This window comes from Lynx canadensis, chromosome A1 (assembly GCF_007474595.2).
Source record: "Lynx canadensis isolate LIC74 chromosome A1, mLynCan4.pri.v2, whole genome shotgun sequence".
NCBI classification, from domain to species: Eukaryota; Metazoa; Chordata; class Mammalia; order Carnivora; family Felidae; genus Lynx; species Lynx canadensis.
The window spans coordinates 515,604-538,120 of NC_044303.2; the positions used below are offsets into that span (position 1 = coordinate 515,604).

Genomic DNA, 22,517 nt, shown 5'->3' on the forward strand with positions numbered 1-22,517 from the left:
GGCAGGCTTACCAAACGTGGTCCTAGCTACAGGCCTAAACAGCCCAGTCTGTCTGGAGGCTCGGCTCCAGCCCCATCTGCCAAAGGACCCAGGAGGAGCCACACCCAACTGTGTCCCTGGTAACAGGCCCACAGACCTCAGTCGTGACTATAAAATCAGAAACAGTCCTGTAACCTGGCTCCGGCCCTGCTCTGTTGTGGTACTGGAGTCAGTCCTGCTCACCCAGGGACCCAGCAGGAGGACTGAGGAGCCTAGCAGGAAGCTGCTCAAAACCTGTAGGAGCCACACCCATTCTCACTCCTGGTAACAGACCCACTGTCTGCACACTCAACAGTGGACCTGAAAGCAGCCCCATGATGTAGCTTCAGCCCTGCTGGACTCTGGTCCTAGAGCAGTCCTGTGCAACTGAGGATCTGGTAGGAACCACATCCGTCATGTCCCTGTTCACAGACCTGCCAATTAAGGACACTGTGGACTCGGCAGTAGGCACACTACAACCCCACTCAATTATGATCCTGGAGGCAGACCATCAGTCCAGGCATCCAGCAAGAGAAGGTCTTTACCTGCCAAAACTGGTCTGTTAAGACAAAAAGAGCTTTTTGGCCTTTCAAATGCAAAAATGCCAACACAAGAATTAGGCAAATGTGACACCACCAAAGGAAACTAGTAAATTAATAAGGCTCCAGTAACCAATCCCAAAGAAATGCAGATCTAAGAACTGACGAAGAATTCAAAATAATTGTTTTAAAGAGTAAACTACAGGAGAACACAGATAAGGGCGCCTGGGTGGCTCAGTCGGTTAAGCGTCTGACTTCGGGCTCGGGTCAGGATCTCATGGTTCGTGGGTTCAAGCCCCACGTCGGGCTCTGTGCTGACAGCTCAGAACCTGGAGCTTGCTTTGGATTCAGTGTCTCCCTCTCTCTCTGCCCCTCCCCCACTCGTGCCATGTCTTTCTTTCAAAAATAAACATTAAAAAATAATTTTTTTAACAACAACAAAAAAAAAAGAACACAGATAAACAACTCCACAAAATCAGGAAAATAATACCTGGGGAAAAAAAACAAACAACAAGTTCAACAAAGAGACAGAAATCATTAAAAAAAAACCAAAACTATAGTTACTTAAAACTAAATAAATAAATAAAACTTAAGGGGTGCCTGGCTGGCTCAGTCAGAAGACCATGTAACTCTTGATCTCAGGGTCACGAGTTCAAGCCCCACAGGGGATGTAGAGATTACTTAAAAATAAATAAAATAAATAATACAAAAACAGAAATTCTGGAGCTAAAGAATACATGAATAAAGTGTAAAATACAATAGAGAACTTCAACAGCAGACTTAAGCAGAAGAAAGAATCTGTGAACTCAAAAACAGATAATTTGAGGTTAGCCAGTCAGAGGAGAAAAAAGAAAAATAATGAAAAAGAGTGAAGAAAGCCCATGGGATCTATGGAGCACTACAAAGGAACCAATATGCTCATTATGGAAGTCTCAGAAAGAAAAAACAAGCAAAATCAACAACCCCCTTAGAAGACTAAGAAAGACAGAAGACTCGAATAAAATCATAAATGAAAGAGGACATGTTGCAATAGATGCCCCAGAAATAAAAAGGATCACATTATGGACAATTATATCCCCAAATCTGGATAATCTAGAAGAAACAGACAAATTCCTAGAAACATACAACCTACAAAACTGAATCTAGAAGAAACAGAAAGGCTGAAGAGACCCATAATAAGGAGATTGAATCAGAAATCAAAAACCTCCCAAGAAAGAAAAGTTCAGGACCAGATGGCTTCCCAGGTAAATTCCAGCAAACATTCAAAAAATAATTAATACCAATCCTTCCTGAACTTCTTCCAAAAAAAGAGAAGAAACACTTCCAAACTCATTTTATTATGAGGGTAGTATCACTTGGATGCCAAAGTCAGACAGTGACACCACAAGAAAACTACAGGCCAATATCCCTGATGAATATAAGATGTAAAAATCCTCAATAAACACTAGCAAACCAAATCCAACAGCACATTAAAAGGATTTACACCATGACCTAGTGGGATTCATCCCTGGAACATAAGGCTGGCTCAACATATCAAATCAATTAATGTGATGCAAACTGGTGCAGCCACTGTATAAAAGTTTGGAAGTTCTTCAAAAAATTAAGTATAGAATTACCATATGATCTAGCAATTCCAACCCTGGGTATATACCCCAAAGAACTAAAAACAGAGACCTGAACAGATATTTGTACACCAATGTTAGTAGCATTATTCACAATAATCAAAAGGTAGAAACAACCCAAATGTTTAGCTGTGAGCCAAGAAATGCCAAGGATTGCCAGCAACACACTTCTCCTACCCCACCCCTCCCCGTCGGCCCTCACCTTCCCCAAGAAGATACTCTCCTCCAATACAAAGGAGATACTCTCCTCCACCTCCAAAAAGAAGAACGGCTTCTCCCCCTCCCCCTCCTAAACAAAGGGCATTGCCATCTCCACCACCGAAGTGTGGGTTCTCCCATTCTCCACTTACCAAACAAAGAACCTCCCCAGTCACCAAGAGACATTCACATTCATTAGTATCAAAGCATAGGAAAGGGTCTTCCCCAAGCCGATCTACCTAGGAGCCCCAGTTACCACAACCAAACAGCATTCACCCTCACAATGGCTTTGAGGTCCTCAGACCTCAAGTCCTCCACCTGTTCGAAGAGGAGCATCATCAATCACTCCAAAGTAGGCAGTCCCGATGTCCAAGTACTAGGCCCATCAGGAGAGTCTCCAGGACTCCGAAACCCAAAAACACAAAACAGGCTGCCTCACCAAGCCCTCAGTCTGTAAGGAGGGTTTCATCCTCCCAATCTGTCTCAGGATCTCCTGAGCCAACAATTAAAAAGCCCCCACCAACTCAGTCTCCTGTCCAGTCTCAGTCACCCTTTACCAACTGGTCACCAGTGGTACCAGTCAAAAAAGCTAAAAGCCCAACACCAAGCCCATCTCTGGCGAGGAACTCAGACCCAGAAAGAGGTGGGAAGAAAAAGAAAAAGAAGGACAAGAAACACAAGGAGGATAAGAAGCACAAGAAGCACAAAAAACACAAGAAGGAAAAGGCCGTGGATGCACCTGCTGTGGCTCCTGTACCCCTGCAGCCATTGCTGCTCCCACAACCACATCAGCACAGCCGGAACCAGACGCAGAGCCTGAGCCTAAGGAGACCAAAAGCGAGCCTGAAGACAATCTCGACGACTGAGAAAAGCACTTGAGTGAAAAGGCACTGAGGTCGACGTGGAAGGCTCAAGGGTCCCCCAGGGTCTTAGGTGGGAATGTGTGTTATGATGTACGTTTTATTTGGTCTGTACACAATTCAATTTCAAAATTGCTAAAATGTGTTTGAGCTTTAGACTATAACATCTGTTGTAATAATTGCTAGGTTGAAGTTCACCATGTAAAAAAAAAAAAGGGCACGGATTTGCATTGCAAACCAAAGGTGTCCACAGTGTATTAGTGACATTCTTTCATTGACAGCTGACATAAATTCATTTCAAGTGAAATATTTTAAGCCAAAAAAAAAAATCCCCTTTTAAAAAAAAGGAGGGTTTCAATATTGTGGGCATTCTTACAGTTTCTTTAAAGGCCTTGGTTATTCCTAGAGGTTTTCCTTTCTTTTGGGTTTTTTTTTTTTTTTCATTTTTTCTCATTTGAGTCTTAGCACCCATTTAAGTTATGATGCTTGTAAACGTTGTAAACGTTGCAAGGACCACAAAGTACCAGAGACATCACTACAAGCATAAAACCTACAGTTAACACAATGACTCTAAAACCACATCTTTCAATAATAACACTGAATGTAAATGGACTAAATGATCCAATCAAAAGACACAGGATATCAGAATGGATAAAAAAACAAGAACCATCTATTTGCTGTCTACAAAAGACTCATTTTAGACATGAGAACACCTTCAGATTGAAAATGAAGGGATGGAAAACTATCTGTCATGCTATTGGAAGTAAAAGAAAGCTGGAGTAGCCATACTTATATCAGACAAACTAGACGTTAAATTAAAGGCAGTTAACAAGAGACGAAGAAGGCATTATATAGTAATTACAGGGTCGATCCATCAAGAGCTAACAATTATAAATGTCTATGCACTGAATTCACAGGCACCCAAATATATAAAAGAACTAATCACAAACATAAGCAATCTTATTGGTAGGAATGTGGTAATTGCAGGGGACTTTAATACTCCACTTACAGAAATGGATAGATCATCTAGACAGAGAATCAGTAAAGAAACAAGGGCCCTGAATGATACACTGGACCGGATGGACTTGACAGATACATTTAGAACTTTTCATCCTGCAGCAGCAGAATATACTTTCTTCTCAAGTGCACATGGAACACTCTCCAACATAGATCACATACTGGGTCACAAAACAACCCTCAATAAATATAAAAGAATTGAGATCATACCATGCACACTTTCAGATCACAATGTTATGAAACTTGAAATCAACTACAGGAAAAAGTTTGGAAAACCTCCAAATGCATGGAGGTTAAAGAACATCCTACTAAAGAACGAATGGGTCAACCAGGCAATTAAAGAAGAAATTAAAAAATATATGGAAATAAATGAAAATGAAAATACAACAATCCAAACGCTTTGGGATGCAGCAAAGGAACTCCTAAGAGGAAAATACATTGCAATACAGGCCTATCTCAAGAAAAAAAAAAAATCCCAAATACAAAATCTAATAGCACACCTAAAGGAACTAGAAGCAGAGCAGCAAAGAAACTCCAAAGCCAGCAGAAGAAGAGAAATAATAAAGATCAGAGCAGAAATAAACAATATAGACTCTAAGAAACCAGTAGAACAGATCAATGAAACCAAGAATTGGTTTATTGAAAAAATAAACAAAATTGATAAACCTCTAGCCAGGCTTCTCAAAAAGAAAAGAGAGAGGACCCAAATAGATAAAATCATGAATGAAAGTGGATTTATGACAACCAATCCCTCAGAAATACAAGTAATTACCATGAAATACTATGAAAAATCATATGCCAACAAACTGGACAACCTGGAAGAAATGGACAAATTCCTAAACACCCACACACTACCAAAACTCAAATGGGAAGAAATAGAAAACTTGAACAGACCCATTACTAGTGAAGGATTAAATCAGTTATCAAAAAATCTCCCAATAAATATGAGTCCTGGACCAGATGGCTTCCCTGCAAAATTCCACTAGACATTTAAAGCAGAGTTAGTACCTATCCTTCTCAAGCTGTTCCAAAAAACAGAAATGGAAGGAAAACTTCCGGACTCATGCTACGAAGCCAGCATTACTTTGATTCCCAAACCACACAGAGACCCAACAAAATAGGAGAACTACAGCCGAATATCCCTGATGAACATGGATGCAAAAATTCTCAACAAGATACTAGCAAATCGAATTCAACAGCATATAAAAAGAATTATTCACCATGATCAAGTGGGATTCATTCCTGGGCTGCAAGGCTGTTTCAATATTCACAAATCAATCAATGTGATACATCACAGTAATAAAAGAAAAGATAACAACCATATGATCCTGTCAATAGATACAGAAAATGCATTAGACAAAATACAGCATCCTTTCTTAATAAAAACCCTCAAAAGTCGGAATAGAAGGAACATACCTCAGCATCATAAAAGCCATTTATGAAAAGCCCACAGCTAATATCATCCTCAATGGGGAAGAACTGAGAGATTTCCCCCTGAGATCAGGAACACAACATGGATATCCACTCTCACCACTGTTGTTTAACATAGTGTTAGAAGTACTAGCATCAGCAATCAGACAACAAAATGAAATAAAAGGCATCCAAATTGGCTAAGAAGTCAAACTTTCACTTTTCACAGACAACATGATACTCTACATGGAAAACCCAACAGACTGCACCAAAAGTCTGCTAGAACTGATACATGAATTCAACAAAGTCACAGGTTACAAAATCAATGTACAGAAATTGGTTGCATTTTTATACACCAATAATGAAGCAACAGAAAGACAAATAAAGAAACTGGTCCCATTTACAACTACACCAAGAACCATAAAATACCTAGCAATAAACCTAACCAAAGATGCAAAAGATCTGTATACTAAAAACTATAGAAACTTTATGAAGGAAATTGAAGAAGACACAAAAAAATGGAAAAACATTCCATGCTCAGAATATTGTTAAAATGTCAATACTACCCAAAGCAATCTACACATTCAATGCAATCCCAATCAAAATTGCATAGGCATTCTTCTCAAAGCTAGAATAAGCAATCCTAAAATTTGTATGGAACCACAAAAGACCTCAAATAGCCAAAGTAATATTGAAAAAGAAAACCAAAGTGGGAGACATCACAATCCCAGACTTGCCTCTACAAAGCTGTAATCACCAAGACACAACAGACACATAGACAATGGAATAGAATAGAGAACTCAGAATTGGACCCACAAATGTATGGCCAACTAATCTTTGACAAAGCAGGAAAGAGCATCCAATGGAAAAAAGAAAATCTCTTTAGCAAATGGTGCTGGGAGAACCAGATAGCAACATGCAGAAGAATGAAACTAGACCACTTTCTTATACCACACACAAAAATAAACTCAGAATGGATGAAAGACCTGAATATGAGACAGGAAACCATCAAAACCCTAGAGGAGAAAGCAAGAAAAAACCTGTCTGACCTCAGCCGCAGCAATTTCTTACTCAACACATCTCCAAAGGCAAGGGAATTAAAAGCAAAAATGAACTATTGGGACCTCATCAAGATAAAGAGCTTTTGCACTGCAAAGGAAACAATCAACAAAACTAAAAGGCAACCAAGGGGCGCCTGGGTGGCGCAGTCGGTTAAGCATCCGACTTCAGCCAGGTCACGATCTCGCGGTCCGGGAGTTCGAGCCCCGCGTCAGGCTCGGGGCTGATGGCTCGGAGCCTGGAGCCTGTTTCCGATACTGTGTCTCCCTCTCTCTCTGCACCTCCCCCGTTCATGCTCTGTCTCTCTCTGTCCCAAAAATAAATAAAAACATTAAAAAAAAATAAATAAATAAAAGGCAACCAAAGGAATGGGAAAAGATACTTGCAAATGACATATCGGACAAAGGGCTAGAATCCAAAATCTATGAAGAACTCACCAAACTCCACACACGAAAAACAATAATCCAGTGAAGAAATGGGCAGAAGACATGAATAGATACTTTTCCAAAGACATCCAGATGGCCAACAGACACATTAAAAGATGCTCAAGGTCACTCATCACCAGGGAAATACAAATCAGAGCCACACTGAGATACCACCTCACACCATCAGAGTGGCTAAAATGAACAAATCAGGAGACTATAGATTCTGGCAAGCATGTGGAGAAACAGGAACCCTCTTGCACTGTTGGTGGGAATGCAAACTGGTGCAGCCACTCTGGAAAACAGCGTGGAAGTTCCTCCAAATATTAAAAATAGAACTACCCTACGACCCAGCAATAGCACTGCTAGGAATCTACCCAATGGATACAGGAGTGCTGATGCATAGGGGCACACGCACCCCAATGTTTATAGAAACGCTTTCAACAATAGCAAAATTATGAAAAGACCCTAAATGTCCATCAACTGACGAATGGATAAAGAAGATGTGGTTTACATATACAATGAAATACTACTTGGCAATGAGAAAGAATGAACTCTGGCCATTTGCAGCAACATGGATGGAACTGGAAGGTATTATGCTAAGTGAAATACGTCAGTCAGAGAAAGACAGATACCATATGTTTTCACTCATGTAGAACTTGAGAAATTTAACAGAAGACCCTAGGGGAAGGGAAGGGGAAAAAATAGTTACAGAGAGGGAAGCAGGCAAACCATAAGAGACTCTTAAATACAGAGAACAAACTGAGGGTGGATGGGGGGTGGGGGAAAGGGGAAAGTGGGTGATGGGCATTGAGGAGGGCACTTGGGATGAGCACTGGGTGTTGTATGTAAGCCAATTTGACAATAAATTATATTAAATAAATTTTAAAAAAGAAAAGAAAAGAAAAGAAAGCATAGTTCCACTGGATGCCTTGACTTCAGACTTCTGGCCTCCAGAACCATGAAAAAATAAATTCCCGTTGTTTTAACCCACCTCATTTGTGTGTACAGTTGATCCTTAAACAACATGGTTTGAACTGCATAGATCCACTCATAAAGAATTTTTATAGTACAGTACTATAAATGTATTTTCTCTTCCTTATGACTTTCTTAACATTTTTTTTTCTGTACCTTACTTTAATCATGAGAATATGTATATAACACATATAACAAACTATGTGTTAATCAACTGTTATTGGTTAAGGCTTCCAATCAATGATCAGTAGAATATTCGTAGTTAAGTTTTTAGGGAGTCAAAGTTTTATGTGGATTTTCGACTGTGCAGGGGTTTGGAGCCTCTAACTCCTGCATTGTTCAAGGATGAACTGTACTTTATTACATTAGCCCTAGAAAATTAATGCATTGGCCAAGGTAGCACCTGAAATCACAGCTCCAAAATGCTTGTCAAATTTCAATTTATGAACTCATCACTAAGAGAATTCCCCTTCTAACACATTTCTGATGACAGTGGGTCATTTTAATTAAAAAATTCTTATGCGGTGGGGCGCCTTGGGTGGCTCAGCCGGTTAAGTGTCCAATTTCAGCTCAGGTCATGATCTCACAGTTCTTGGGTTCTAGCCCCACACTGGGCTCTGTGCTGACAGCTCAGAGCTTGGAGCCTGCTTTGGATTCTGTGTCTCCCTCTCTCTCTGCCCCTGACCCACTTGTGCTCTGTCTCTCTTTGCCTTTCCAAAATAAATAAATGTTAAAAAAAAAAAAAAAATCTTTTTTTTTTTTAATTCTTATGTGGTAAAGGTTTCACTTCCTTTTCCTTTTTATTGTTGGATCGACAAAACTTGTTTCAAATATTCTAGATAAAATCTTAAAGATAAAAGTGAATCATTGTATCTTTTCCCAACTTATATGCAAACTTACCTAAGTTTTTCCAAGGCACTTTCCCGTTCAATGCGAAGTTTAGCTAAAGATGTGTTCTCAGCTTTAAATTTTTCTATTTCTGTTTCCAATTCAATTACTTTCTCTCTCAAAACTTGAGATCGAGCACTGTCACCTATAAAATAGGACATATATATAGAACTTCACAAAAGGTCTTCAGCAGCAGAAACCAGCTAGCTATTAATACTAAGAGCCAAATATATGGTAAACATCTGTACTATTAAAATGCACAAGAAACAACGCCTCTGAAAAAAAAAAAAAAAAACTATATGACCCTGACTTTCCAGATAAAACCAATCTATATTTCAAAAAGACATTATTCAACTGAAGAGTAACAATCTACCAATGAATTAACATTACATATAAAAAGAAATCATTCAAATAATTTTTAAAAACCTAATACATATGTTTTTTGTCTTTTTGATAACAGCCAATATTGTAATAACTGTATGGTGACAGATAGAAACTAGACATATCATGGGATCATTTCATAATGTATAAAAATACTGAATCACTATGATGTATACCTGAAACTAATACTGATGTTGTACATCAATTGCACTTCAATTTAAATCTGTATATATGAACATGAGTAAGTAATTCACAAGACATCTAAAGCAAATAATTAACATCAAAATCAAAGTTTACTCCCACTAATCACGGAAATACAAATTAAGATGTTTTTCACATACCAATTTGCTATTTCAAAGAGTAAAAAAGCCAACACTTCTGTTCTTCCACTACCCTTTTGAAAAATTGATTTCCGCACAAAAATATGCACTGCAACATTATTTCTAACAGTGAAAAATAATTTAAGTGCCCAACATTAAGGAAATTACTGAATAAAATGATGCTGTATTCACATAGTGTTCTGCAACCATTTTAAACAATTTTTTAATGTTTATTCATTTTTGAGAGAGAGAGAGCACAAGCAGGGGCAGAGAGAGAGGGAGACACAGAATGTGAAGCAGGCTCCAGGCTTTGAGCTGTAAGCACAGAGTCGACTCAGGGCTTGAACCCACAAACCATGAGATCATGACCTGAGCTGAAGTCAGATGCTTAACCAACTGAGCCACCCAGGCACCCTATGTTCTGCAACCATTTTTAAAATACACAAAAGTGTTTTAAAGAAATGGCCAGTGCATATTATACACCTGGTCAAAGAAGATAAGGTAATTTGTTTTTTGGTTTGTTTTTTTTTTTTTAAGTTTATTTATTTTGAGAGAAAGAGACTGGAGCACGGGGGCAGAGAAAGAGAGAGAATCCCAAGCAGACTCCACACTGTCAGCACAAAGCACAACATGGGGCTCAAACTCACAAACTGTGAGATATGACCTGAACCAAAACCAAGAGTCAGACGCTTAACTGACTGTGCCACCCAAGCACCCCAAGAAAGAAAAGCTAAGTTTTTTTACTTTTTTTTTTAAGTTTATTTGAGAGAAAGAGCAGGGCAGCGGGGGCAGAAAGAGAGAGAGGGAGAGAATCCCACAAATCCTGAGAAAAGACCTGAGCTGAAACCAAGAGTCAGATGCTTAACTGACTGAGCTACCCAGGTGCCCCAAAAAAGATAAAGTCAGTTTATTTTTTTATCATTTTTTTAAGTTTATTTATTTGAGAGACAAAGACAGCACGAGTGGGGAGGAGCAGAATGAGAGGCAGAGTGAGAATCCCAAGCAGGCTCCATGCTGCCTGCACAGGGCCCAACACGAGGTTCAAACTCACAAAACCGCGAGATCACGACCTGAGCCAAAACGAAGAGTCCGACGCTTAACCGACTGAGCCACGAGGGCACCCCAACATAAGTTTTAACAAATGTCTGTACCATATTAAAAATACATAGGAAAAATGACTGGAAGGAAAAATTCCAAAATGGTATCACAGCTACCTTTGGATAGTTCAGTTATAAACATTTTTCATTCTATACTTAAGCTTCCAAACTTTCTGCAAAAAGTACTACTTTTAAAATCAAAGTATTTTTTTAAATAGTTTAAGTTAGGGGCATCTGGGTGGCTCGGTCAGTTAAGTGTCCAACTCTTTCTCTTTTTTTTTTCAGGTTTGTTAATTTTGAGAGAGAAAAAAAAAGAGCACATGTGTGGGCGGGGAAGGGCAAAGAGAAGGTGAGACAGAGAATCCCAAGCAAGCTCTGCCCTGTTAGGCCAGAGCCCAATGTGGCGCTCAATTCCACAAACCATGAGAGCATGACCTCAGCGGAGATCAAGAGTCCAACACTTAAATCAACTGAGCCACCTGGGTGCCCCAAACGTCCAACTCTTGATCTTGGCTCGGGTCTTGATCTCACGGTCATGGGTTCAAGCCCTCTGTTGGGCTTCACACTGGGCAAGAAGCCTACTTACATAGCTTAAGTTATAATTTACATTTTTTTCAATGTTTACTTATTTTTGAGAAATAGAAAGATGGAGTGCAAGAAGGAGAGGTGAAGAGAGAGAGGGAGACACAGAATGTGAAGCAGGCTCCAGGCTCCCAGCTGTCAGCACAGAGGCAATGCGGGGCTTGAACTCATGATCTGAGCCAAAGTCGGATACTCAACCGACTGAGCCACTCAGGCACCCCTACAATTTAAAGCACCTGTGCTTTGGTAGGCATTCACAGTTTACTACATGATATGATGGAAAGGAGTTTTCCATATAAGTTTTAGAAGTCCATCGCATCAACTATACAACCATCAAATGGAACGTGGCAGATGTGTAAGCGGGAAAAAACAATCTCCAAAATTTATTATAAGGTGAAGAATGGCCTATAAAAAACGGGTTTTCAAAGTGCGTGGATTGCTCAGTCAGTTAAGTGTCCAACTTTGGCTCATGTCATGATCTCACAGCTCCAGGGTTCGAGCCCCACATCAGGCTCTGTGCTGACAGCTCAAAGCCTGGAGCCTGCTTTGGATTCTGTCTCCAGTCTCTCTGTCCCTCCCCTGCTCACACCCTCTCTCTCTCAAAAACTGAATATTAAAAAAAAATTTTTAAGTGTTTTCATTTGTGTAGAAAGAAGATTACATACCCACTCCACATATGCTTTCATATGCACAGAATCTTTTTAGAATATACAAATGAAATGGGAATATAAGTTCCTCTAGGAAAAGGAATAGGAACCCAAATATAGGGAAGAAAGGAAACTTCAATTTTACTGTATTTCTTCTTGGTCCTATCTAGCAAGTTAGCACATGAGTAGTAAAAAAAATAAAAATAAAAAAAATAAGTAAATACATAGTCATTTTAAAAAGTGCACACACAAAGGTTCACCTCATAGTGATACAAACCACAGATTGGATACTCTAGTTACAAAAGAAACTTATGTTACCTCAATTCATAATGAAGCAATTAATGTTACAGCCTTGAGAATAAGACATAGGCTTAAATTAGAAAATCTGAAATCAGAATGCATCCATATCTTTTGTACTAGCGGCCATTACATTATTTAGACCCACAAAACAAATCAAATTTTAACAATCACCTACTTAGACTTCTACTGAGCAACTAGAACGATTAGGATTTTAAGTGTTCTGATAAGATACCCCTACTGATAAGATAAATGTTAAATTTATAACATTCTGATACCTATTTTATAATGCTGACTTACCAGGTGGTTGGTCTTGACTTGGGTTTAACTTGGGTTCACTTCCCAAGTGTGAATCTGATTTGGGTTTCAGTTTCAAAGCAGGAAAGAATTTCATCATGAGATCTGACGTAGGAGGAGGGCTTGTGCTCCTACTGGATTTCCTCAAGTCTTCTCCCTTCTTGACTGGTGCGACCTTCCTTTTTATTGCTTTGTCTGGTACACATATTTCACTCTTATTAGGGTAGGCTGTCTGAGGAGTCCCATTAGTGACCTCTGTCCCAAGAACAGCATCATGTTTAAATGAATTCTCTTCAAGGTCAGTCCAAGTTCTTTCATCGTCAAAGTCAATTTTACTCATACTTACAGATGAGGGTCTTCTTGAGGACTCAGAAACTTTGTTTTTCAAGCTTTCTATTATGATAGACTCATCACTACTGTAATCTTTATCGGACAAATCTAAATCAACATCTCTCCTTTGATCTTCTTGCATCCCAGTGTCCCTAAAAGGCCCCTTACCATCACAGACCTGTGGACTGTCTTCTCTGCTGCTGAAACCCCTCTCTTTATCGTCAGTTGATGGTTTTATGGTAACATCAAGTTGTTCCTCAGAGTCGGTGCTACTGTCACTGTCCATGGCACCTTCGTCATCACCTACATTCCACCGAGTCTGATTTTCAGAAGTGCTAGTTTGGAATGCTTTCCTACTGACTTTACAAGACTGTTCCCTATGTGCTTCAGGTGAGGACACTGAATCAGTCTGTTTGGGTGCGACCTCACACTCACACACATTATCAGGTTCAGTACAGTCTGGAGCCTCATTGTGGTTACACTGAAGAATGGGATCCAGTGTCACCATCTTCTCCTGCTGTACGGCTTTGACAGGGGTGGAAGACAGTCGGTGCCCTTTGCAGATCTGCTGGTCCCTCTCTAAGATTTTCAGTACAAATGAAGAATTACTGGAAAATGATATTTCATCAGCAGCTTGCTCCAAAAACAAAAATTCATCTAACTCCAAATTTTCCTTTTCCTTTTCTCGTTCCCACTTTTCTAACTTTTTCTGAAGAGAAATGTCAAGAGAAGATTCTGACTTTTTCAAGGTCTCATTTATTGGGCTCTTAGAAGCCATGCAGCTGACCAGCCCTGCTGAAAGAGGAAGTCTGTCTCTACCTGGTGTCTTATTCCAGACTTTGCAACCAACATCACAAGGTTTTGCACACTCGGGCATTTCTCTACTATTAGATTCAACTTTTTTTTCTAATTTGATCTGGTCTCTAGATTGCCCATCACATTTCTTCCCTGCCAGTATTTTCAATCCTGATGGAGAAAGACTTTTCCTGTTGTTACCCTTAAGCACTTTTGGCTTCTGACTAAGTGTGACAAAACCACTGCTGGCCCTAGCTTTATTGTTCTTTTTAACAGGAGGGTTCTCTGTACACAGTTCTTTGTTTATTAGAGCAGTTTTCCGCTGGAATTGCTGTCTATCCATTTTAAACACAGGTTGGTCCTCTGAAATGCTCTGATTAGGCACTAGTTTACTTTCTCTCCCTTTCTGAGACTTAGATTTAGCATTAGTAAATCTAGCTAAACCTTCTCCTCGTTTCAAGAATGGTTGTTTTGGCTTTGCTTTGATTGGCAATGATCCTTCTGCTTCCTAAAATAAAGAATATTTGAATTAATTCTGGTATATCCAAGTTATCTCAATGTTCTTTTTAAAGCAAATTATAAATAAATCTCTAAAGGCTCATCTAACTTAATCAAGATAGTGGCGATGCCTACCCTTAGTTGTTTTCGTTTCAGTTCTTGTTCTTCCAGTCGAATTTGTTCTTCTAAGTAGTCTTCAAATGTCTGTTTCCTCTCTCTGATAGCAACTTTAATAGGCCTAATCATAAAAATAAAGTTATTTAGCATGCAAGTCAAGATGTGGTGAATATCTGCCTCAGTGTGCCTGACAGAGATACCTCTGATTACACTGAGAACTAACCGTTTTCAAAGTCACAGACCCCGTATGAGAATCCAAAGAAAGCTATAATCCTACCCCATCTCCCAAAATACAGAAAAATACAACACTCTAGACATGATTGGAAAAAAAAAAAAAAAAAAAAAAAACCCTTCTGAAGTTCATTTTTTGCCTATAGATTATATAACTTTAAAATATACTTTGAGGAGCGCCTGGGTGGCTCAGTCATTGAGCATCCAACTTCAGCTCAGGTCATGATCCCATGGTTCGTGAATTTGAGCCCTGCGTCGGGTTCTATGTTGACAGCTCAGAGCCTGGAGCCTGCTTTGGATTCTGTATCTCTCTCTGCCCTCCCCCACTCACAGTCTGTCTCTCAAAAATGCATTAAAAATTTCATTAAAAAAATAAATAACTAAGAATAAAATATATTTTGAAAATACTTCATCAAATAAGCACTTTAAGAAAGATCCCTGACAGGGGCACCTGGGTGCCTCAGTTGGTTAAGTGCCAACTTCAGCTCAGGTAATGATCTCACAGCTTGTGAGTTCAAGCCCTGCGTCAGGCTCTGTGCTGACAGCTCAGAGCCTGAAGCCTGCTTCGGATTCTGTCTCCCTCTCTCTGCCCTTCCCCTGTTCACACTCTGTCTCTTAAAAATAAATAAACGTTAAAAAAAAACTTAAAAACAAGATCCTTGACAATGTAATAGAGCAATAATCAGAAGTAATTTGCCCATCCATAACATCTATTAAAATATGTCAAGTATTTAAGAAAATAAGAAACAATCTCAATATTGATAGTTTATATTTGTCATAAGATTTTTAAATTCTGTAACTAAGCTTACCCAATTATAATTTATAAGTGACACCAAATGTGAGACTCAATATTAATTTGTTTTTGTCTTTGCCAAAATAGGATTTACCTATTTGAGAGAAGATTAATTTTATCCAGATTTCTTCTCTTTGGTGAAAAAAGTTTGCTCAATTCTTCCAAAACAATGCAAAGCTATCTGATCTGACAGGTCTCCCCGACCACTGTCTGTTGCTGACAATATGTGGTAAGTTGTAACTTCAACATTATACTTAAAAGCATATTCAAGCAAAAACAAGAAAACCATGGGTCTTTTTTAAAAAGAAAGTGCTCTACCATAATAGCTGGCTATTACATTAAACTGTCACACTTCTTATTCCTTTCAATATGGATGATACCTTTCTTCAATATTAGCCACTTCTGAAGAATCACCAATTTTTTTTACATTCACATCTTTCCCTTCCGGAATAGGTTCGGCCACTTTCTCCCAACATGGTGAAACACCTTCTCCTAGGATAAAAATTAGGAACAATTTAGTTCCAAAAAATAAAGAATAACATCTTAAAACCTGAGAATTTTACAAGTTACTATGCTAAAGTAATATTTATCAAAAGTAATATATGCCAAAGATTTTAGAACCCTCAAGGATTTCTTTATTATGACTTCTTTATATGACTTTTTAATATGATTTCTTTAATAGGAGATAAACTACAAAACCCTATTTAAAACATGACACTGTTCACAAGGTAAATGTTATGGGCTTTTCTAAATTAAAAAAGACTAGGATCACCTGAGTGGCTCAGTCGGTTAAGCATCAGGCTCTTGATTTCGGCTCAGGTCATGAATTCATGGTTTGTGGGGATCAAGCCCCACTTCCAGCTCCACACTGACAGCATGGAGCCTGTTTGGGGTTCTCTCTCTCCCTTTCCTGCGCAGGCACTCACTCTCTCTCTCAAAATAAATAAATAAATTTTTAAAAAATTCATTAAAAAAGACTAAAAAGAGAGCTGTAACAACTGAATGTAACAGATGAACTTGACTGTTCCTGGTTTTTTTAAAAAAACACATATTTGGGACAATGGTGGGAATTCTAAAATGAATTTAAATATTAAGGAATAGTATTAGAGAATACTATCTATACAGAAGAATATCATAATTTTTACTTGATGTGTCCTGAAATATTTGAAGTGATGTAACATAATGCCTGCATATTACTTGCAATGAAATGACTGAGCAAGTTACATTTAAATGTAGGCAGAAATACAGATGTATAGATATACATACACACATAGAAAAATATGTAGACAAAGTAAATACAGCAAAATATTAACTGCTGAATCAAGGTCTATTATTAATCATTGCAATAGTCTTTCAACTTTTCTGGATGTTTGAAATTTTCCAAAATAAAAAGGTAAGAGAGTATACTGCTTAAAAAATTTTTAAAAGGCATGTGACCTTTCCATATTCTAAATCAGAAATAAAATACTATGCACAAAGGTGCCCAATCCTAACTAGTAAGGGTAGACACCTTTTGTCATATTTTCTGCACTTTTTTAGAACTTTCTCCGAAGAACATATTCATGAAAACACCATCAAAATTGAAAATAAAATTCAAATTAAAAATACTGGAAACAACTCAGCCCTACTGCAAAGAACATTAAATACTGATATATTATTTGATGACCAGCATGATGACAACCATTAAAATTATGGTTATGAAACTATGAAATTTACCATTATGTTTGAGTAGGAAAAGAACACATGATTTTCCATCTTGGCTGGGAAAAGAACACAATTATACAATATTTTACAGTTACAAAATGTAAAAAAAAAAAAAAAGTGGAAGGGGGAATGGGGCACAGAAACAGCATTTTAAAAAAGGAAAAAAAAGACCAGAAGAAACTACACCAGAAATGCCACAAGACCTCCATGAGTTTAGACCATCAGATGCTGCCAGTTCTCTGGCAAAAACATGTTGAGCGCGAGGAATACAGAGGTACAGTGAGGGCAAACCGAGTGTCTGGGAGTGGACGGAATTTCTCTTCTGAATAACAACTGCCACCACCAACCTATTTCTCACATTTCCCATCTTCGATCATGTGCCCCTCCACTACCACACATACTACATAACCTCAAACTATTTCTAAGCTCTGAGAAAAATAGTACACACAGAACCCACCATCCCCCTTTTTGAAGACCCCATGCTACCTTGAGAGGTTTGAAATCAGCATGAGTATTGCGATTATTCTCAGAAAGTCACAAAATTCTGTGTCCAGTTCTGTGTCCAATCCAGGCTCAATGGTTACACAACATGTAGGGGCTCATAATTAAAGCCACAGGCACGGAGGACAGGGGAAAAAATGCAGGAAGGACTTTTCTTGTCTTAGCACAGCTTGGTAACACTGCTAGCTAAGTACAAAAGAGAGAAATAGAAGTAACTCACCTATAGGATAGTCATGGTTTTCTTCCTTCAAATCATTGTTTTTCACAAGTGCTTCTTGATATTGTGCCTCACAAAACAAAGTGAGAGGAGCACCAGTTTTTGCAGTTAAGACAAAATCTGGATGAGTAGTTCTACAGAAGTTGTTTTGTTCATCAGATAAAATGTTGGAAGTGTGTGTTTTTTCTTGGGTTTGATTCTGGTAGACATGTGATGGTAGGAAGGGCGAGGTTTTCTCTACAGTGGTTGAATTTCCTGGAGATCTATACTTCTGGCTCTGACCATCAGGCAGCAGGGTTAAACCTTGCAATTAAAAAAAATAGTTGAAAAAGAAAAAAAAATTATCAAAACTAATGACTTCCTAGAACATTTTCGCTTCTACCTGTTAGTGATCCCTACCTACCAGGTTTTCTCCAAAGTGATCAAAGTATTTTTTCCTCCTTATATTAGGAAACTCTATTTAACAAAATGATGAAATTTAGAAGTCCAAAATGACCGCTGCATAATTTGAATCAAGGGTATGTTTATACGACAATTGATGTGCAGTATAGACCTGGCACAGCTGCAACACAGCCTGCTTCTGGAAGGCACCATTCATCTTCCATCTGTGAGCACTGCTGGAATTCTCAACTCTGCAGCCCCACAACAAACACAGAGAGCACCAATGCCAATAGCTGTAAATGATCTGAAGAGTTCCCTAAAGACAAATAAGCTCCCTAAAGACACCTGGGGTGCCTGCGTGGCTCAGTTGGTTGAGCATCCACCTTTGGCCCAGGTCATGATCTCACGAATTCAAGCCCCACATCAGGCTCCATGCTGACAGCTCAGAGCTTGGAGCCTGCTTCAGATTCTGTGTCTCCCTCTCTCTCTACCCCTCCCCTGCTTGGACTCTGTGTCTCTCCCTCAAAAAAAAGTAAAAAACATTGAAAAAATGTAAAATGTTAAAAAAAAAAAAAGTGAAGGGGCACCAGTTGGCTCAGTCAGTGGGGCACGTGACTTTTGGTCTCAGGGTTATGAATTTGAGCCCCAAGTTGGGTGTAGAGATTACTTAAAAATAAAATCTTAAAAAAAAAAAAAAAAAAAAACCAGAAGGGGCACCCAAGTAGCTCAGTCAGCTGAGCATCCAACTCTTGATTTCAGCTCAGGTCAGGATTTCAGGGTTTGTGCATTCCAGCCCCAAATTGGGCTCTGTGCTGACCACATGGAGCCTGCTTGGGATTCTCTCTCGCTCTCTCTATCCCTCCCCTGCTCACACACTCTCTCTCTTTCTCCCTCTCTCTCAAAATAAATATTTAAAAATATATAAATCGAAGAAGAGAAGACACAATGTGAAGGGTTTTATAAGAGCCATGCCACCCATCTCTCAAACCCTCTGCCTCATCCCAGATCACAAATAAAACTGGAAATGAGGTAGGTCTTCATAGACTATCAGGCTCAAACTCCTTTCTTTTATAGAACAATACTCTCTCCATCCAAAGATTTTTTTAAGTTTATTTATTTTGAGAAAGAGAGCATGAGTTGGGGAGGGGCAGAGAGAAAGGAAGAGAGAGAGAATCCTAAGTAGGCTCTGCGCTGTCAGTGGAGAGACCAATGCGGGGCTTGAACCCATAAACCATGAGATCATGACCTGAGCCAAAATCAAAAGCCAGACTCAAATGACTGAGCCACCCAGCACCCCCAAATGTTTTTGACTTATAGTCACCTCACTTCAGACTGAAGATGTCTTTGATAAAAGTGCAATACTCCAAAGAAGCAGTTCTCAAAGTGTGGTCTGTAAACCCCTGAAGGTCTCTAAGATTCTTTCAGTGCATCCACAAAGTCAAATCTATTTTCATAAGATATTAAGATAGTATTTGTCTTTTTCACTTCATGCACTAATGGTGCAAGAGCAAAACAGAAACCCGTGGTACCTTCACTCAAAAGCAGGACAGCAAAACAGTGGCACCAAACTGTGCTAGCAGTCACTGTATTAGTCACCACAAAAAACAAACAAACAAAAAACAGGGGCGCCTGGGTAGCTGAGTCAGTTGAGCGTCTGACTCTTGATTTTGGCTCAGGCCATAATCCCAGGGTCGTGGGATCGAGCCCCACATCAGACTCCACGCTGGGTGTAGAGCCTGCTTAGGATTCTCTCTCTCCCTCTGCCCATCTCCCCTGCTGGTGCTCTCTCTCTCTCTCTCTCTCTCGCTGTCTCTCTCTCTCTCTAAAAACAAACAAACAGTTTTATTTAACAATGTCCTAGATAGGGGCGCCTGGGTGTTTCAGTTGGTTGAGTATCCAACTCTTGGTTTGGCTCAGGTCAAGATCTCACGGTTGTGAGATTAAGCCCCATGTTGGGCTCCATGCTGAATGTGGAGCCTGCTTGGGATTCTTTCCCTCCTCAGCGCACTCTCTCTCAAAAAAATAAAATAAAAAGGTCCTAAAGTTGCAAGAATTATTAATTTTTAAACTGAATTTGAACTGTTGAGTTCAAGTGTCATTTCAACATTCTATAGGACAAAACAAAAAGCGTGCATAAATCACTTCTACTGCAAACCAAGACATAGCTTGGTTTGAGACGTAAGCTTGACTAGGCACTTCTCTCAAAGAACATCATTTTTACTTGAAAGAATAAATGACAAAACTATGATGATTTAAACCTTCGTACTTGGCAGACAGTTTCTCAAAAATTAAACAAGTGAGCCAGTCACTTCAAAAAAAATGACTACAGTATTTAATAGTAAAACTTGAAGTCTCTAGTAAAAATTAGAATTTATTAAACAAACCTACCACCATGAGCTTGACAGCTTCATAACACTTCAAGACTTAAAAAAAAAAAAAAAAGACTTAAAAAAATTTTTTAACGTTTATTTTTGAGAGAGAGAGGGAGAGCACAAGTTGGGCAGGGGCAGAGGGAGAGAGAGAGGGAGACAGAGGATTCCAAGCACCTCAGCGCTGACAGTAGAGAGCCCCATGCAGGCACTGACTCAAGAACTGTGAGACTATGACCTGAGCCTAAGTCAGACACTCAACCAACTGAGCGACCCAGGCAGCACCCTGTTACTTCAAGACTTTTACGATGAGCTCTGTAGTGGTATTAATGGATATAATTTTTTGATATTATATGATAAAATACACTTAAGTATATTTTAAAGACCTACAGAACTCAGTGAACCACTACTTTGCAAATAACCAATGCACAATTTTACTAAATCATGCATGATAAAAGAGCCATTCAAAATGCCAAGATATCCCAATATATTTCATGTAATGGAGTATAAAAAAGTTCATTAATATAGTTTCAGACTCCATACTTTGAATTATCACTAAGAAACGGCCAATTGTTAGGTTTGGGTGCAATATCAAAGAAATAACTACAATTATTTGAAAAGGCTATTACAGTACTCTTCTTTCCCTCTTCCAAGTAAACATCCATGTGAGGCCAAATTTTTTTTCACATGCTTCAATCAAAACAACATAACTTGAGAATGAATGCAGAAGCAGATAGGACAATCAGCTGAGCTCTTTTAAACCAGAAGTTAAAAGAGATGTTCAAAAATATAAAACTATGCCATTCTTCTAATTTTTTAGAAAAACCTCTTCATTAAGTTACTTATGATAACATGTAACTGCTTTTTATTTTAATGAATTAGTTTTTTAATTTCTCCAATTTAATTTCTGATAGTTAAGTATCAACAGCCATAGCCCATAGAACAAATACTCTGGAGTCCTCATTAATTTAAGAGTGTTCAGTGGTCCTGAGACCAAACAGTGTTAAAAATCACTGTCCTAAAAGCAATGTGCCATAATTGAGAGGCGCTAGCTTTTATATCAACAATGTTGAAACTGCTTCCTTATTGCTCTACCGTAGTGCTATTTCTACCTTAAAAAGTATCACAGGCTGTTATTGAAATGATCTGGATTATCCTCTTATGTATTCCATAAAGGAACCCTGACCCATTCAACTATTTCAAGACACACACCGGGTTCTCTACATTTACTAAGATAAACGTCCTAATTCCCTAAACCACTCTTCATTTGATACATTTCTCATCACTATCACTACTACTATTCCCTGAATCCCATCCAGCTACTTTGCACATTCATCTGCCAATGTCTTTTATTCTTCGTATTCTCAATGCCCAGTGCAACCTCTGAACAGAACAGGCACTTTTGTGAATCAGCACTGTGTCTCTGGGAAGGTGCCATCAAGAAGCAAACACATGGGGCGCCTGGGTGGCGCAGTCGGTTAAGCGTCCGACTTCAGCCAGGTCACGATCTCGCGGTCCGTGAGTTCGAGCCCCGCGTCGGGCTCTGGGCTGATGGCTCAGAGCCTGGAGCCTGTTTCCGATTCTGTGTCTCCCTCTCTCTCTGCTCCTCCCCCGTTCATGCTCTGTCTCTCTCTGTCCCAAAAATAAATAAACGTTGAAAAAAAAAAAAAAAAATTTAAAAAAAAAAAAGCAAACACATGTTCCAGATCACTATTTCTCAAACTAAGGGATACAATCCATTAGTAATTTTATCATCAGAATCATGACTGGTACTTTTTTCAATGAATGAGATTAGGACAAAATAAATAGAGAACATCCTTACAACATGCCAGGCATACCAGTAAAGACTGATTTACGAAATTTCTTTGAAATTGTGAGTCACGATTTTAAATGTTTTTGTTATAATGTGGTATGGTGAAACATCTCTCAAAACCACTGCTAGAGATCAAATT

The 22,517-nt window shown here is 38.9% G+C and overlaps 1 protein-coding gene across 1 annotated transcript in view; it reads right to left on the minus strand.

Annotated features, from left to right (window-relative positions):
• The window catches only part of CENPJ (centromere protein J), a 51,194-nt gene that overhangs the window by 23,186 nt on the left and 5,491 nt on the right, over positions 1 to 22,517 (minus strand). Inside the window, exons 5-9 of the mRNA XM_030307201.1 lie at positions 17,819 to 18,118; positions 15,774 to 15,885; positions 14,388 to 14,490; positions 12,633 to 14,262; positions 9,021 to 9,153 (exon numbers count right to left, since the gene is read on the minus strand). Of these exons, the coding sequence (XP_030163061.1) occupies positions 9,021 to 9,153; positions 12,633 to 14,262; positions 14,388 to 14,490; positions 15,774 to 15,885; positions 17,819 to 18,118 (2,278 nt within the window). The remainder of the gene's footprint in view (positions 1 to 9,020; positions 9,154 to 12,632; positions 14,263 to 14,387; positions 14,491 to 15,773; positions 15,886 to 17,818; positions 18,119 to 22,517) is intronic.